The following is an 18,622-nucleotide window of genomic DNA, read 5'->3' on the forward strand; positions in this document are numbered from 1 at the left end:
GTGCACGAAAACGGTGTGCTAGACAATGGTTTATCAGATTTGCATTGTTAAATGTAAAAATTAGAAATTATAGAATAATATGACGGTTGTAGGCAGAAACTCGTCCGACGAGGAGAGTGCCCAACCCTCATAAAAATGTGAGAGTGAGAGAAAACATACATTGTAGAACTGGATAAAATTAAGTTAATGATTAGAAATCAATGATGTTATTATTATTCTCTTATCCCCTGCATTGCAAATGTCTTCTTGATGCAGATAGGTTAACAGGCTAGGACTTTAGTGAGGAGATAATTTGTCGATTGATGGGGGTTAGTAATTGTCCAAATTCTAGTCACATGTTTTGAGGGACCACAGCAACAACATTATATTTAATTTGCAGGCCATTATTTAGTATGATATGACAGTGTCTAGCTAAGTAGACTGTTCTATCAAAAAATGTGAGAGTGAAGGAGGAGGTTTGATTCGTAATCTGACATTTGGGTCCCATTTTGAAGAGCAAAGATTGTTTTTGTTTGTTTATTTTTAAAGATATATTTAACTGTTTATCTCGGTGCAGTAAGGATATAGCAATTTTGCAAGACTTAAAATTAAAAATTAAAAAGCAAAATTACATTCTCATTTTCCCAGATGTGAGGGACATTGAAAGATAAGGAAGACGAAGAAAAGATAAGAAAGAACTTGCTGTTGCACAGACAGGAAGATGATGACAGTGTCAGCGCGGGCTCGCTTAAGAACCGCAGCTGAGAATGTGATGAATGAAGATGAGAAAAATGATCAAATTATAAAGACGGAGATTGAAGCACGCCAAAGCGAACCAATTTTTCCGTCTCTGTACCCCAAATTACCAAGCACAGATCATCCTCCTGAGTATAGTGCTTCTGCTCGTGGTGTGTTGGCGCGGAGCCGTGCTCGTGGTATGTTGACGCGGAGCCGTGCTAAGTTGGGTCCTTCGGCTGTCGCATACCCGATGATTGAAGTGGCAAATCCTCATGATGATGGAGGACCCACAATTTTAGTGTACAGAACATGGACCAACGCTGATATAAAATCAGCAATTGAGGGTATAGCGTTGCCTACTGAAGATGTTGATCAATACTATACCGATATGAAACAACTCATTGTTTCGTATAATTTGAGAGGCGATGAAGTACAGCAGGTTTTCATGGCATCCTTAACCAAACATTGGGCAAGCGTTAAAGGCACCTGGGATCCTTTTGATTCCCGGGGCCGTCCATTGGAATGTAACGGGGTGCCATTACAGACAGAAATTGACCAACTATTGGGCAGGATAAAAATAAAATTCGAACGTAGAGCAAATTACACAGACACTAGCCGAACCAAACAAAAAGAAGATGAGTTGTTTGAAGACTTTAGACACAGACTCGAAAGAGTGTTCAAAGCCAATAGTGGCTTGGAGCATGGAACTGATGTTTATGACCAACAACTCAAAAATGCTCTACATGCAAATTCGCGACCAGCAATCCAAACCTGGATCACTAAACATATGATCACTTTCCCGACATCTACCTTGCCACAGTTCATTGATCATGCAATACACGCCGAAAAAGTTGTCAATTCAAAAAGAGCAAAGGAGAAGGGGAAAAAGACACCGTGTTTTTTGTTGAAGGAGGGCAGTCTGAAGTGTTCTATCAAAATAAGACCTTCGAACCACGCCTAGGGGGGCGTGGTCGTAACAAATTCCGTGGCAAAGGTAGCGGGGGGTACAATCGTGATTCTCCCAATTATGGAACAAATGACCAGCCCGCCTCAGGTCAGTCAAAACGGTACAATGCTGAACCTCCTATTTTTTTTTTTCAAAGTCAAAGTCTCCTTTATTGTCAATTCCTCCGCATGTCAAGACACACAAACAGATCGAAATTACGTTTCTCACTATCCCAGGGTGACAAGACAGAGTTCACAACGCACATACATGTAAACAACACAGGAAAAATAAAACAAGAAAATGAACAATAAGAGTGATAGCACGCTAGCCGCTCCCGATGCACAGCAGAGTCCGCAAAGATGACAGTCAACCAGGCCACTGTGAACACGAGCACACAGCAGGCACGCACTGTCCGGTTCGTGGATCCCATCAGGCGAACGCAACCCATCTTGTCGTCCCGCGAACGAACGTACGCCAGGAGAATGGAAGGCACGGCTCTGCGAGCTGGGTTGGCCGCAAGCCTGGCCCGACGTCTCCGCGCTGGCCCCTCTTCCGCTGCCTCGCAGACCCGCTGCCGACGCATCCCAACAATGCTCCAGGACGGAGCAGTCCGACCTCACGACGCAGTCCAACCGGGGGAGGAAGAGCAGGCTAGTCCGGCGTCGCTCAATGACGAAGCAATCCGAGCGCCCTTAATCTCTCCGCACCAAAGTCTAGAACGCCATAAAACCCACTTCTGCCGATGTTGAGCATAACATGCCCGCCGCACTAGTAGCACGACGTATCACACGAGACGAACACACACAAAACTGCCGGACAAACACTCAGTAAACACTCACAAAACAACAAACAGAACAGAGAGTGGCCGCTGCGTGTGCACGCGCCGCCATCTTGAATCATGTGGGAAGAAAGGCCATATAGCAAGAAACTGCCCAGGTAATTACAAGGGTGGGAGTAGACCTCTCTTATGACTAGACGGCGATCAGAATACAGTTGGAACAACTGTCTTGTCAACAGCTCCCCCTGTTGATGTAGATTTGAACATTCAAGATTTGTTGATGAACAATATTGAGAAGCCAGTGATAACTCTAATGGTAAACGGGACTCCAATAACCTTTTTGTGTGACTCAGGGGCATGTGCGACCGCATGTCGTGACATACCTGCAGGTGTGCAAAAAAACGGTAAATCCTTTTGGGTGAGAGCAGCAAATGGGCTGGCAACCCCAGTTCCCCAGTCTCGACCAGTTTGGATACGGGACCCGGAAGGGGGAAGTTGTTGCATTCCCATTTTGCTGATGCCCAGTTGCCCTATTAATTTGCTAGGTAGAGATGCTCTCACTGCCCTTGGGCTTTCCCTTGTGTCTCTTAACAGTCAAATTGTTGTCAAAAGGCGACACCAGTTACAGATTTTTGGTCAATTTCACTGCTACTATTTTTATTCATTGGATTTGGCTGATGCAGAAGTGATGGAATTTGGTTCCCCTCTTTTGGCCCGTGTGGCCACTCTTTTGCACTGCCCTGAACAGGCAATGGAAGCCAATAAACTACACATAACTATGTGGCATAAAGACACACCTGGTCCTGATCACAACTACGAGAACATGCTTGAGGCTGCTACACCTGCCACTTTGACGGCATCTTTCCTTCTGCATGATGGTGAAAGCCGTGCTTGTGTAGTTATACAAACGGCTCCCCCTGCTGTTCAGAGGTTGCACATGTCTCCCACTCCGCTCCACATCTCTCTCTACAGGCCTCACACCGCAACATGGCAAAGTTTGGGATTTATGGCTGGTGATGCCTTGGCAGCTTCTGACTGGACTCAGGTTAATCCTGACTCCTTTTATAGTCCTTCCACCAAGCTTTTCAAACAAAATATGACTCGAGACTTGTCATTCATTAGTGGAATCCACGCTGATCCTGGTGTTGAGAAACCACCCTCATTTTGAGATTTTGTGTTGAAGTCAAATGATGAGCACATCCTCGCTGAGGTCCCAAGTCATCTTTGGTCTGCGGGTCCTTCTTACGTTGGTTTAGTGAAAGGTGCGCTTCCTGTTGTCATAAGATCTAAAACTGAATACCGCCCTTGTGTGAGGCAGTGTCCTTTAAAATCTGATGCCTTACAGGGGATCGCACCTGTTATTTCTGATTTATTAAAAGCGGGTGTCATTGTTCCTTGCCCGGATTCTCCTTGCAATACTCCAATTTTCCCTGTGAAGAAGGCACCCCCTTCTGTGGGGTGGAGAATGGTGTAAGACTTGCAAGCTGTAAACAATGCTGTTATTCAGAGAGCACCTTGTGTCCCTGACCCGCATACCTTGTTGAATTTGTTGACACCTGATGCGAAATTCTTCACAGTGATTGACATTAGCAATGTTTTTTTCTCTGTCCCTATTGCAGAAGAAAGTCAGTTTTGGTTTGCATTTACATATGCTGGCTCAAGGTACACCTTTACGAGGTTACCACAAGGGTATTGTGAAAGCCCGACAATTTACTCACAGGTGATGGCGGCCAGCATGGCTAAATTTGTCCCGCCAATGGGAAGTCAAGTCTTGCTCTATGTTGATGACATTTTGATAGCATCTCCTGATTTTGCCTCTTGCCAGAAAGACACGCTTGCAATGCTGCATCACTTGGCAAGTGAAGGCCACAAGGTCAGCAAGAACAAGCTTCAACTGTGGTCCACTGAAATTAAGTATCTAGGCCACAATCTAAGTTCCCAAGGTCGATCCATAGTTAAGAACAGAAAAGCCTCTATCTTACAAGCTCCTAAGCCACTGACAAAGAAGCAAATGATGTCTTTTTTGGGTCTCACAGGTTATTGTAGAAGCTGGATACTGGATTATGCCCAAATTGTTGCTCCTCTGTCCAGATTGATGTATGTGGAAGACATCTCAATGTCCACTCACTTAAAATGGACTCCTGAAGCTGAGGATGCTTTTGTTTTGATCAAACAGACTTTGGTCTCCAGCTCCACTCTAGCCTTGCCCAACTATGAAAAGGTATTTGTCCAAACTGTTGACTGCAAAGGTCATTACATGACCTCCGTTTTGCTCCAATCACATGGCTTGAAGTTGCGACCTATTGCTTTTTATTCCTCTAAACTGGACAGTGTTGCATGTGCTCTCCCTCCATGCGTGAGGGCCTTGGTGGCGGCCTCCATGGCTGTGGAGAGCAGTGCTGGCGTTGTGTTGTTTCATCCTTTGACGCTGAAGGTTCCTCATGCTGTCTCCGCTCTTCTGCTACAGACTAATATGACCTTTCTGTCGCCTGCGCGTCATCTTTCTTGCATGGCTACGTTGCTATCTCAGCCGCATCTGACCATTGAAAGATGCACGACACTCAAGTTGAAGCTATTTATACAACATACGGCTTTGCAGCTTTTTCACAACAATTTTGCAGAGCGTGTTTGAGCTGTGCTAAACATAACCCACAAGGCAATTTAAGACCTCAGAGAGGGAAGTTCCCGACTCCATTGTATCCGTTTCAGACAATACATATGGTTTATATCCAATTACATAAATGTAAAGGGAAAGAATATTGTTTTTTCTGCATTTGTTTTCTGCATTTATCTCATTGTAAAAAGGTGATCTCTGCAGACCCAACCTAAGTACGGAAGGTGAGCAAAGTCTGGTAATAGTGCCTGATCCTGGTGCCAAGATCCAGGGTTGACACGAAAGCTAGCAGAAGCCAATTTCCAAGACACCAACCTGAAGCTCAGGGTGTTGACTCTGAGGAGATCCAAAAACATGAGCATTGGTGAGTACTTTAATCGGGCTGTAGCCTGCGCAAAGTCTATCATGTGTTCTTGGTTGCTTTTCCTGGTTTGTGTTACCATTGTATTTTTTTCGGGGGTTATTTTATTTGTAGGGATAAAGTACCATGAGCCTCGAACATTCTTCTCTCAGGCAAATACCAACAATTCTAATCAATATGGCTCATGGGGAAAAATTGCTAGACATAAGCGCGACACTAAATCCCCTTTTGATCAGGTTGTTTGTATTCCAGAAGCCGTCCGTGTTCCAACTTGCGTACCATGGCTTTTGTCTTGGGCTTATAATAACTCATTAATGTTTACTGTGGCTCCTAATACATCTTCGGCTGGGGCACCCTTGTCACCACACAAATGCGAGAATATTGGCCCTCTGGTTCCAGTGAAGAGGCTGTGTTCTTTGCTAAACGAGTGACTTTGAGAAATCAGGGCACAAGCCTCCTTTTGACTCTTACACTCCCTGATGGTCAAATTCGTCCTCCAAATGCCACCTTGTTTAACACTTCTTGTTGGGGTTTTCAACTGTGGGCTTGGTCCTCTGGAATCGATCCTCGCTTTCCTATTGCTATTTGTCTTAATAAAACAATGTCGGTCGCAGACCGTCCCGTTACAAATAATTACACCCTGTCAGCAGGAGCAAAAATCACAAGTATGCTCCTCACTGATGTAGACAGCTATTTTGTGGCCTCCACAGGGATAAGCGGTCAAACCGACAACTGGCTTGACCAGCTGATATATCAGCTCAGGCAGGCCGCAAAGATGGCTAACACCAGTTGCATTACATGCATGGGTCCAAGACCTCTTTTGAAAATCATACCTGCAAATATAGTTCCTAAGTGTGCTGTTGCTTTAATGTTAAACCCATCCATTTCACCCACTCATGATTGATTTAAATGGGATAAGGTTTACCCTGTTGCCTCTATGACAAAATCTAAACCCCTTTTTTCGTCCAATGTAGCTAACGGTAATTTTACATGCATTAGATTACCTGGTACCGGTGAGAAGCTCGGCACCCTACCTACTCCATGTTGTGGGTCCATGGCCAATGTCACTGCCCCTTTTTTGCCCATTGCTCGTAGTGATATTTGGTTTTGGTGTAATAGTGACAAACTTTATGATAGGTTGCTTTTCAACAGCTCTGGAATTTGCGCTTTGGTAACCCTATTGCTACCTGTTCATTTGATACCGATGTCCTCTTATGATCTAACATGTTTTGCTAAGTCCGTAGTGCCCGTATTCTGGCCGAGAACGAAACGAAACGCCGAATGGCGAGGCGCGGCTAATCCAATTTACATAGACGCCATTGGTGTTCCTAGAGGAGTACCGGATGAGTATAAGCTGGTGAATCAGATAGCGGCTGGTTTTGAATCCGCCCTGTGTTGGTGGTGTACTATTAACAAAAATGTTGACAGGATTAACTACGTTCATTACAACGTGCAGAGGCTTGGAAACTGGTCCGAGGCGGGTTTCAAGGCGGTCCACTCCCAACTGGCCGCTACTTCCCTCATGGCTTTCCAGAATCGAATGGCCCTTGACATGCTACTCTCATGCTACTTTATATACAATACAACATATAATACAAAAATTGCACAATAACAACGTTGTTCAAACGAACATTTGCATATTTACATGTCCCCGTCCACAACTTCATCGAATTCTTCCTCTTCCGTGCCCGAATTGAACAGGTGGGCGAGTGCGGCATTCATTATGCCCAGGTCCCTCTCGTCATTATTAGAGTCAGTGTCGTTGCTATTCCCTGGCAGTTCGGTTATTATTCCTGCCTTCGCGAAAGCTCTGACCACAGTTATGGCTGATATATCAGCTCAGGCATCCACAATCCACTGGCAGATAGTGGCATAAGTCTCCCAGCGCTGTCTTCCCGTTTGGGTGAATGTGTGTTCGCCTTCTGCCATCCACTGCTCCAACGCAGCTCACATTCTAGCTTTGAATGTCCTGTTGACTCCAATATCAAGCGGCTGGAGTTCTTTAGTTAATCCACTCGGAATGACGGCAAGCTCCGAATTGGTTTTCTTCACTTGTTTTTTAACACCATCTGTGATATGCGCGCGTATGGAGTCGTAAATCAATAAGGACTGAGAAGTGTGGAAAAAGCCATCCGGTGTCTTGACGTGAATTTCTCTCACATCTTGTCCTCATCCATCCATCCCTTCGAGTTACCTTTGATGATGACGCCGGCTGGAAAGTAATTTTTTGGCAAGGTCTTCCTCTTAAAAATAACCATTGGTGGAAGTTTGTTCCCATTAGCCTGGCAGGCAAAAACTACGGTGAAGGAAGACTTCTCATTCCCTGTGGTGCGTATAGTCACCTACTGGTGCCCGTTTTCTCCACAATTCGGTTCATGGAAAGATTGAAGGTGAGTGGAACCTCGTCCATATTGGTAATATGCTCTGTCCGGATTTTCTTTTCAGTGATCTTTTTTTGGCAGTATACAAGAAAAGTGGACAGCTTTTCTTGGTAATCCTTCGGCAGTTGCTGCGAGAAGGTAGTTTGTGCGTGGATGAAAAGATTACGTCTTTTAATAAACCGAAAGTGTACAACCAGTATGGATAAGCAAATTCATCATTTGATCCATAGTACAGTCAAGCCTCAGTTTTCGACCACAATCCGTTCCAGAAGGCGGTTTGAGAAGCGAATCGATCGAATTCCGAATCTATTTTTCCCATTACAAATAATGGAAAATATTTTAATCCGTTCCAAGACTTAAAAAAACGCCATTTTTAAGCATTTTTTCATTTGAGCATTTTTGTCCGATCGCGCAACCACAGCACACCCCCGAATGTGCAACTGTAGCGCGTCACCGATCGCGCAACTCCACCGCGCTAATCGCATTATATTGACAGAGCCGTCGCTGAAATTGTGAAAATATTTTTAAAGTCCTGATGTACTTTCCAAAATTCAAGTAGACCTATGTGCGCAGGGAGGTTAATTTTGTCCAATCGCGCAACTGCAACGCACCGCCGAACACGCAACCGTAGCACATCGCCGACTGTATAACTGCACCGCGCTGGTCGCATTATTGTGACAGAGCCATCACTGAAATTTAGAAAATATTTTTAAAGTCCTGATGTACTTTCCAAAATTTAAGTGGACCTCAGTGCGCAGGGAGCTTAATTTGGTCCGATCGCGCAACCGCAGCGCGTCGGGCGCTCACTGTCGCATTGCTTTAAGAGCGTCTTTGTGTTTTAGCTTTACTGCTCCCACTTGCTTTCTTTGGAGGCACGATTAGGGGTTAATACAATCCTAAAAGTAATGGAAATACAATAACAATGAACGGAGTCAGTTGGCATCCGGGCCGCGCGGTCGGGTTTTCTCGGGTCCTCCCGGCTCATCTCACGAGGTTCAACCTCCAAATTTTGTTCGACAACCGAAGCAAAAAATCTAGAATTTTTTGTTCGAATTCCGATTTGTTCGAGAACCGTGTTTGTTCGAAAAATTAGGTTTGACTGTATATAAAGCGTCCCGGATTATAAGGCGCACTGTGGTTTTTTGAGTAAATGAAAGGCTTTTAAGTGTGCGCTATACAGTAATCCCTCGTTTTTTGCTGGGGTTACGTTCCGGAAAGAACGCGTGATAGGTGAAATCCGTGAGGTAGAAAGCTTTGTTTTCTTACCATTATTATACAGGTTGGAACCAAAGAACAAAACTTGCTTTCAGACCCAAGCATTTGTTTAACAATGAGAAGTAAACACTCTTCCAGATAACTATATTAATCATCAGTACGTACTATATAGTGCATCTCTGCGGCCTGACTCCGCTCTGTAGTGTCTTTTTAATCTAAATGCAGTGTGAAAAAAATCCGTGAAGCAGTGAGGCCGTGATATAGCGAGGGATGACTGTCGTGCGGAAAATACGGAAATTGAAAAAGATTCACACCTGTCTATATAAAAATCTTGCAAAAATCAGGATCAGTCACTCTTCAAGTTTGCTATTTCATTTCAATAACCCAAATTTTGGGAGGTTTCCCTATAAGTACCATATTTTTCGGACGATAAGTCAGTTTTTTTCATAGTTCATAGCCAAGGGTGCGACTTATAATGATTGACTTATATGTGAAATTATTAACACATTATTACTTGATCATTAACACATTACTTACTTACTAGTATAGTTGATCACTTCACGTTATTTGCACTTTGAACCGCATGAGGGCGCACGAGGCTTGTGGAATAATTGGAGCCGTCACTGACAAGGAGTCTGAATCCCTTCACTGACTTCCGGAGTCAGCAGTTGTTCATAATACATACCGTAATTTTCGGACTATAAGTCGCTCCGGAGTATAAGTCGCACCAGCCATAAAATGCCCCAAAATGTGAAAAAAAACATATATATATATATGTATATATGTATATATATATATATATATATGTATATATATATATATATATGTATATATATATAGTAAGTCGCTCCGGAGTATAAGTCGCATTTTGGGGGGCAATTTATTCGACAAAATCCCACACCAAGAACAGTCATGAACGAGCAACAACAGGGTAAACGATAGCAACAACAGGCTAAACGATAGGTATGCTAACGTGACAAACACAAACAAAGAGCTGAGAACGGGCCTGACGTAACATATAGAGTTATTAAAGACAACTATTACATAAATAACATGTTTATAAAACCATCTGTGTCACTCCAATTCATTAAATCCATCGATCGTTTGATACGATAGCAACAACAGGCTAAACGATAGGTATGCTAACGTGACAAACACAAACGAAGAGCTGAGAATGGGCCTGACGTAAACACAGAGTTATTAAAGAGAACTATTACATAAATAACACGTTTATAAAACCATCTGTGTCACTCCAATTCATTAAATCCATCGATCATTCTTTGTCAACAATGGGTGCACGCGGCTGACGGCGCTTGCACTTCAAAATATTCCACAGGCCCTTACGTATAACGATATATAAATTATATTTCAAATAACTATTATATAAGCAATATTATCAAACCATCTGTGCACTTTAAATCATTAAATCCATCGATCAAATTCCTCGATCAAAAAGACGTGGGTTTGGTAAACGGCTCTTTATTTAACAAAACAAACTTCCAAGCGTGTGGCGGCGTGGACTTCCAGCCACCGATGTGGAAGAGTGCGCCATACAATAGGACCGGGCGTGCGTAAAAGCCATGTCCGAGCCCCATGCACCGTCCGCGGACAGCTAACCGGCCGAGCGCCGGCCCCCGACTTCGATCAACTGAAGTGAAAGAGAGCTCAGTAGAGTAGGACCGGGCGTCCGTAAAAGCCATAATAGGTTTTCAAACCTTCTTGACACTCCAAATCCTTAATTCCTTCAATCTCTGCGTCCTCCGTGTCACTTAGAAACAAAGCCGCTAATGACGCCGGTACGTTTGTCCTTCGTCACTTGAAATTCAAATTACAGTAATGCTTTGGTACATCACGGTTCTTCAAACTTTCTTTCTGCTGCTCGATTACTGTTTTCGGTTGCATATTTTACAACTTGATGTGTGTTACCTGCAAAATATGAGTTTCTTTTTGGTGCCATTTTTCTTAAGCCCTTCCCATTTAGAGCGCCCTCACCTAGTTTCGTCTGAAAATATTTGTTTTTTCAAATGTAGTTTTTTGTTTTGTTTATTTGGTTGTTTCATCAAAGTCAAAGTCTGCTTTATTGTCGATTTCTTCATATACCAAGACACACAAAGAGATCGAAATTACGTTCCCACTATCCCACGGTGACAAGACATAGTACACAATATGCATACTAGTAAACAACACAAAAAAACAAGGCACTAACAATGAATAAATAAGAGTGATGAATAAATAATAAATAAACAAATAACATAATAAATATAAGAGGAGCAAAAATGGAGCAAGTGTGCATACAGCAGAAAGTGGACTTGGATATGGCGCTTTAAAGTGTTAATTGCTTTATTTGATTTTTTCTCTAATAAAGAATAAAGTTAAACATATAAAAGCATGTGAAGTGATCAACTATACTAAAAATAACATGAAGTGGTCAACTATACTTGTAAGTAAGTGATGTGTTAATGATCAAGTAAAAATTTGTGAAAAAAAAACATATATAAGTCGCTCCTGAGTATAAGTCGCCCTCCCACCCAAACTATGAAAAAAAACGCGACTTATAGTCCGAAAATGACGGTACATAATAATAAGACAGATATTGACACAGGATGAAGATTTCAATGGATTTAATGATTTGGAGTGACACGGATGGTTCGATAAACTTGTTATTTATGTTATAGTTATTTGATATACAGTTTATTTAGTGTAGCAACTTGTATATTGTTAGAGTTCAGTAGTTTCCGATTGTCTGGGGAGGCCGTGAAGGCAGCAGGGGGGAGGAGACGAGAAGAGAGATCCGGGGCGCTTTTTTTAGAGCTCATATGTTGAGGTCTTGTTTTGTGTAATAAAGAGCCGGTTACCAGATCCATGACTTTCCTGGTACTTTGGCTACAATACAGTTATATAGATCTGCGGAATAATTGGACCCGCAACTGACGACGAATCTGACGACGGCCTCGTTTACACAAAGGACGAAGATTTTGATGGATTTAATGATTTGGAGTGTCACAGGTGGTTAGATAAACGTGTTATTTATGTTATAGTTATTTGAATAACTGTTAATGTTACGTCAGGCACGTTCTCAGCTCCACGTTTGCGTTTATGTAACGTTAGCATGCAATATCGTTTAGCCTGTTGTTGCCTGCTCATGCCTGTTCTTGGTGTTGGATTTTATCAAATAAAGTTACCCCAAAAATGCAACTTGTACTCCGGTGCAACTTAGTATATGTTTTCTTCATTACGCATTTTATGGCTGGTGCAACTTGTACTCCAGAGCGAGTCATAGTCCGAAAAATACGGTACCTACCATACAAGGGTATATTGGTCAATGACCTACACACCTGCCACTCCATGTCTAGAAGCTATTACCAACTGTAGAAAATTTAAAGTCTACAGGTAAGGCAGTTTTCCATATATTGCGATTTAAAAATGGCTTTTCAGAGTACTGTAAGAAAAATATTGATGATAGAGACAAAATATTTAGAGGTTTTTTTCTGTCTTTGTACTACAATTTTTACAGGATCTGATGAAATGACACAGAATGACCCTTTGTAATTTAGACATTTATCTTTGGTAGATCTGGAGTCAAGGCTATAAAATGCATGTTTATAAAATAGCATTTAGTCAATGTACCTTGCTCCATTTTTCTCTCCAGTTTGCAGTGCAGTCTGACCACCACCGCATGGTTTTCTCCATCTGAGCTGCTCTGGCTCGGGCTTCCTCGAGCTCTCTGAGTCTCAGCTCTTCTCTGCTCTCCCAGTCTGCCCCAGGAACCTCACCAATGATGGCCAATGCTCCCAGGCCTCCTAGCCCAGGTGAAAGCAGCGGTGGAGTACTGGAGGTCAGGATTTCTCCATTGGGGCTTGGGGTTTGGGCAACACTTTCAGCGTAATGAATGTCCCTGTCTGAATCCATGCGCAGGCTGCACAATAGATCACCTACTGTTGTCTTGCTTCCCTTAGACAGATGTGGAGAGTGGTTCATGGTCAGTGTTTTACGTTTACTGGAAGAAGGGGTAGGGAGGGGCTGTATTTGATAGTGAAATACAACAAGACGTCATCACCTCTTCAGTCACTCAGGAACCTAAACACAAAAACACAACAATTTAGGAACAATTGGTTAAGTGACTTCTAATGCAACATTTATTGGGTTAGGGTTTTTTGGGTGGTGGCACCAGCCATGTTTGGGTGGCTCTGCCAGAATTGATGTTGGTACCTGATGTACTTAAGGTGGTCAGATCGGTTCAGGGGTAGGGGTGGGCATTATTTATTATCCCCGATATTATCGTTTACAATAATCTCATCTCATTCTCTCCCACTTATCGGTTTGAAGAGGCAGCAACTAAGCCTTTCCTCTCACTAGCCACTTCATCCACCACGTCCTGGGGGATCCCGAGGCATTGCCAAGACCGGGAGACAAATTGTTTCTCCAGTGTCTCCTGGGTTGTTGTCCTTGTGGTGTCATCCCAAACAAGCTTATGCTAATGAGAATGCGTGAGGACACGGGCGCACCTGGCGGCCGCTTCTCGCTGCTCCGACTTCGACTCCGACTGATTTCTACCTTGATGTCAAACCAGATTACCTGCCGAAATACCGAGGTTATAGTTTTAAAAACCTTGGCGTGATCTGTGTCTGCTGTGTGCTGACTGGACTTGTTGGTGCCGTGAGGCTTGGCATGGGAGCCATCAACGCGACCTAGACGTGGTGGGCTCCTTGGCGGCCCTGCATCGCCGGCCGGTGCTGTTGCGGCTTCCTGCCCGCAGGGCTTTGCCCTGCACGCCGCCGTAGAGGACGACGCCGACGCCGTCGCCGCTCGTGCGTCTCACCATCTGGCTTTCGGCTGCGGCTAACGCCTCCACTCATCTCCAGGGTCCGCCACTTCTTCATGTCTGCCATGGTACTCCATTACACACCTGCAGAGCTTCGCTGACTCGTTCCCGCGGTTCCTCCTTCCGGGGAGTTGGTTAGCGCACTCCGAATCTCGGATCTCGCCGAAAATTCATTTACACTTCAAATACTGAAAACTTTATTCCAACAATTTGGACTGACCGCAGCTCACAACAACCCACATCATCAGAACACGTCCTCTGCAAACATTTTCAACCTCCTGACAATCCCAACCACCTCCCTGAAAATCGCCCTCTTCAACACACGTTCCCTCAACAATAAAAGCCTTACCCTCAACGAATTCATCATAGACAACAAACTTGATCTGCTCTGCCTAAATGAAACATGGCAAAAACCCCTGGACTATTTCTCACTAAATCAAACCACCCCTTCAGGATAGTCTTACTTGGACAGCCTACGCATTGAGGGCAGAGGGGGTGGCATCGCTGCCATTTTTAATCAAAGCCTCAAATCCCGCATCCTGTCCCTCCCCTCTGCCCCATCATTCGAACATCTGGGTTTTAAACTTCCAGGACCTAAACCCCTCATTACTGTTATTATTTACCCTCCCAAACCAAACCCATCTTTCCTATCTGACCTCTCAGAATTCATCACTGCACTTTTCTCTGTTTCATCATCCCTTCTGCTTCTTGGTGATTTTAACCTGCACATTGATTCCCCTGACTGTAAACATTCTATGGACTTCCTGGATTTACTCAACTGCTCACTCAACCCATTACCTTCCCTACCCACAAGCATGGACACACCCTAGACCTGGTCTGCAGCACTGGCCTCCACATCCACATTTCTAGCTTTGACCTCACCATATCTGACTACCTAGCCATCTTATTTGACATTGACACCCCCACCCTTGATTCAAAACAAAACCGCACAATCATCTTTCGCAACCTTAAGTCCATCTGCTTAGACACTCTCTCCACTTGCATATCAAAAACCCTTTCCGCCCTGACCCCCCCGGAAAACCCAACGCCCACGGACCTTGTCAACACTCACAACAACATTATGTCTACCTCCTTCAACACAGTGGCTCCTCTGAAAACCAAAACAGTCACCTTTACTCACTCTGCACCCTGGTTTAACCCGAAACTCCATAAACGTAAGAAACAACTTCGACAGCTAGAACGATTATGCAAGAAAACCGGTCTCACAGTCCATGCCCTCGCCTACAAAGACCTTATGCATCACTACAAATCACCCCTTAACAAAGCCCGCTCATCTTACTACTCTAGTATTAGCCACTCTGGTTCTTCAAACCCACGTTCCCTGTTTTCGACCATAAACAAACTCCTCAAACCCCACGACGATACTTCATCATCATTCACCCCAGAGAAATGCGACACTCTTTTGTCATTTTTCAACTCAAAAATAGAAAACATCTACCACCAGCTCTTATCCGCCCCCTCTAATACCCCACAACCTGAACCCACATTCTTTTCATCATCCGTCCCCCGGCTATCAACTTTTTACCCCATAACGTCTGTTGACCTCTCTCAAATACTCTCCACCATGAAATCCTCTAACTCCCCCCTGGACCCAATGCCATCCCAACTAGTTAAAGACTGCCTCACCCCCATTGCCCCACTCATCACAGACATCAATTCCTCCCTCACCTCTGGGACAGTCCCCTCACCTCTTAAGCTTGCAGCCATCACTCCTTTCCTCAAAAAAACCCGCCTTGACCCTGAGGACCCCAACAACTACAGACCCATCTCTAATCTCACATTTCTATCAAAACTACTGGAAAGAGCCGTCACATCTCAACTCAAGACCCACCTCCTTTCAAATAACCAGTATGAACCATTCCAACCTAGTTTCCATACACACCACAGCACTGAAACGGCCCTACTTAAAGTCACTAACGATCTCCTGCTTTCCTCTGACTCTGGTTCTCTCACTATGCTTCTCCTCCTTGACCTCAGTTCTGCCTTCGGTACAGTAAACCATTTCATTCTTCTCAACCGCCTAGAATCCATCGGCATCACCAACACCACCCTCTCCTGGTTCAAATCCTACCTGTCTGACAGATTTCCCTACATCACCATTGACCAACACAAATCCCACACCACCCCTGTTGCACACGGAGTCTCTCAAGGATCAGTTCTGGGCCCCATTCTTTTCACTCTGTACCATCGGTCACATCATCCGCCGCCATGGTTTCAATTCCCACTCTTACGCTGATGATATTCAACTCTACATCTCCAAAAACCATCTCCCCTGCCATTCTCTCCATCCTCAGTCACTGCCTCACAGACATTAAAGACTGGATAACTTGCTTACCACGACCAAATACTGGACCATTGGGGATAGCGCCTTTGCCATTGCTGCCTTCACTCTCTGCAAATCTCTCCCGCTGACCATCCGTAATGCTGACTCCCTGCATTCCTTCAAACACCATCTCAAGACCCACCTCTTCAACTCTGCATATAACCCCTAACTCTTTGTGTGTGTGTGTGTGTGTGTGTGTGTGTGTGTGTGTGTGTGTGTGTGTGTGTGTGTGTGTGTGTGTGTGTGCGTGTGTGTGTGTGTGCGTGCAAATTTTCTATGTAAAGCGGCTTTGAGTGTTTAGAAAAGCGCTATATAAAACCGATCTATTATTATTATTATAGTAGAACATACCGGGGAAACCTTACCAGGGAGGCTTCAAAGGGACATTCTAATAAGATTCCCGGGCCACCTCATCTGGCTCCTTTTAATCTGAAGGACCAGTAGCTTGACTCTGAGACAATGATGGCTGAACATCTCACCTTATTTCTAAGGGGTAGCCCGAACACCGAGGACGAAACTTCGGTCAATTGTATGCGGGATCTTGTTTTTTCGAGCTGCGAGTCGTGACCATACGTGAGGGTCGGCATGTAGATCAGATCCTGCTATCGATCTCCCGCTCCATCCTCCCCTTACTTGAGAACAAGACTGCAAGATACTTTAACACCTCCACTTGGGGCAGGATATCCTCCCCGACCTAGAGTGTCCACCCTTGTCCCTTAGCATGTTTTAATAATTCCATTAAAAAAATTGAGTCTGTGGAAATGCGAAAAATAATAAAACAAGGGTTCAAAAGCTTTTGATTGATTGATTGATTGATTGATTGATTGATTGATTGATTGATTGATTGATTGATTGATTGATTGATTGATTGAAACCTTTATTGTCCCCTCTGGGGAAAATCAGTTGTCAGTTGTCAAACAGCTCATGATGTTTAAAAAGAGGAAGACAAACAGAAAAACAGAGTTGACAATGTAAAATATAAACACACTGCTGGTCCAATAAATACGCAGTCCAAGCTGCACATGAAACAGATTGTTTACAGAGGAAGCAGCAAGCTACTCTTTTAACCCTTTCAAGTCTTTCATCTCTGTTAAGTCCTTCATCCATTTATACCCAATCCCCTCCTTTAAAGATACAGGATGAATGCCTTGCCTTTGTGGTTCACCACACAGGTTCCCCAGCGTATGGTACACTAACGTAACGGTACACTAGTGTTACATTTTGATTCAGTTACTACAACAATTCCTACTACTACAAGTACATGTACTACCACAAGCACTACTACTATTAAAAGTACCACTAATACTACTACAACTACACCACTGCAAGTACTACAAGTACCAACAAATACTACAATTACTACATTACTGCTACTACTAAAAGTACTACTACTACAAATACTAAAAGTACTATGACTACAAGTACTACTACTACTACTACTACTACTACAAATACTAAAAGTACTATGACTACAAGTACTGCAGAGAGAGTGTTTTCCAGGTCCTTCGATCTATGGAAATTACGGACATGATAAAGCGATAAATTTGAGATGACAGAAACATAATAAACTGTATTTCACATATTATTGCATGTCTATAATGCCCTCGTTTTCATAGCATTAGCATTTGTCTTTCCGCTGATTTTAGCGCTGTGCGCCCTGTTTTCACTTCTTGTGGATGCATTTTAAGTTATTCTTTCACTTCTTGTGGATGCATTTTAAGTTATTCTATCAAATGAATTGCATCGAAGGTGCTCTTTTATTTTTGGGGAACACAATAATGTGTTAAGTCATTCATTAGCTTCTCACTAACACTCGCGCCAGCATTATCTTTTTTTTATTGTTTTTTAATCAATCAAAAAGTGTGTGTCGCAAGTAAACTGTATTTCTGCGAACACCTACAAATATGTCCGACCGGAAAGAGAGCCACACATGTTGCGGCCTGGAGGGAGCGGGGTGTGAAGTATCTCATTTGCATTTAAAGAGTCCGGACCAAAACGGCTTGCTCTGAGCTGCTCCTCAGAACATGGGAAAAAGAGGGGACTGTGATGCTATGACAGGGAATTCAGACAAAAGCTCCACTTTATACAGACCACAACTGAATGAGAAAAATGTAGAAAGGAAGGATTTATAACCATGATATGTCACCTTAAAAATTAGTTGTGTAACACGGTACACAGCAAAATGTTGAACAGTTTGGTCCGTTCTGCACAGGACAATATGCCTCAATGGATTTCGGTACTTTCTTTTATACGGGTGCATTTACAGGCCACCGTGTATGTGTACGAGCCTGTCCAAACTGGCGAAAAGCCCTCACTCCATAAGGTCATGTCTAATTGCTGCTGTGCTTGGGCCGCTCTTGTGCTGTTGTACTAACTGTAGGCTTGTCCGTGCAGCCATGGTTGCCAGGTCCACGTATCATCGGTTACTTTGGGCTTCTTGCTTT

General features: G+C 43.7%; 1 protein-coding gene across 7 annotated transcripts in view; it reads right to left on the reverse strand.

Moving 5' to 3' along the window:
- ccdc102a (coiled-coil domain containing 102A) overlaps positions 1-18,622 on the reverse strand; it is a 215,283-nt gene that overhangs the window by 182,968 nt on the left and 13,693 nt on the right. For all 7 annotated transcript variants that reach the window (XR_011086707.1, XM_068650373.1, XM_068650372.1 and 4 more), the window contains one exon: positions 12,640-13,089. Coding sequence is in view for 6 of the 7 variants with exons in the window: in XM_068650373.1 (XP_068506474.1) it covers positions 12,640-12,990 (351 nt within the window). In the remaining variant the exon portion in view is untranslated. The remainder of the gene's footprint in view (positions 1-12,639; positions 13,090-18,622) is intronic.

The sequence above is a fragment of the Syngnathus scovelli genome, chromosome 4 (assembly GCF_024217435.2).
Source record: "Syngnathus scovelli strain Florida chromosome 4, RoL_Ssco_1.2, whole genome shotgun sequence".
Taxonomy (NCBI): domain Eukaryota; kingdom Metazoa; phylum Chordata; class Actinopteri; order Syngnathiformes; family Syngnathidae; genus Syngnathus; species Syngnathus scovelli.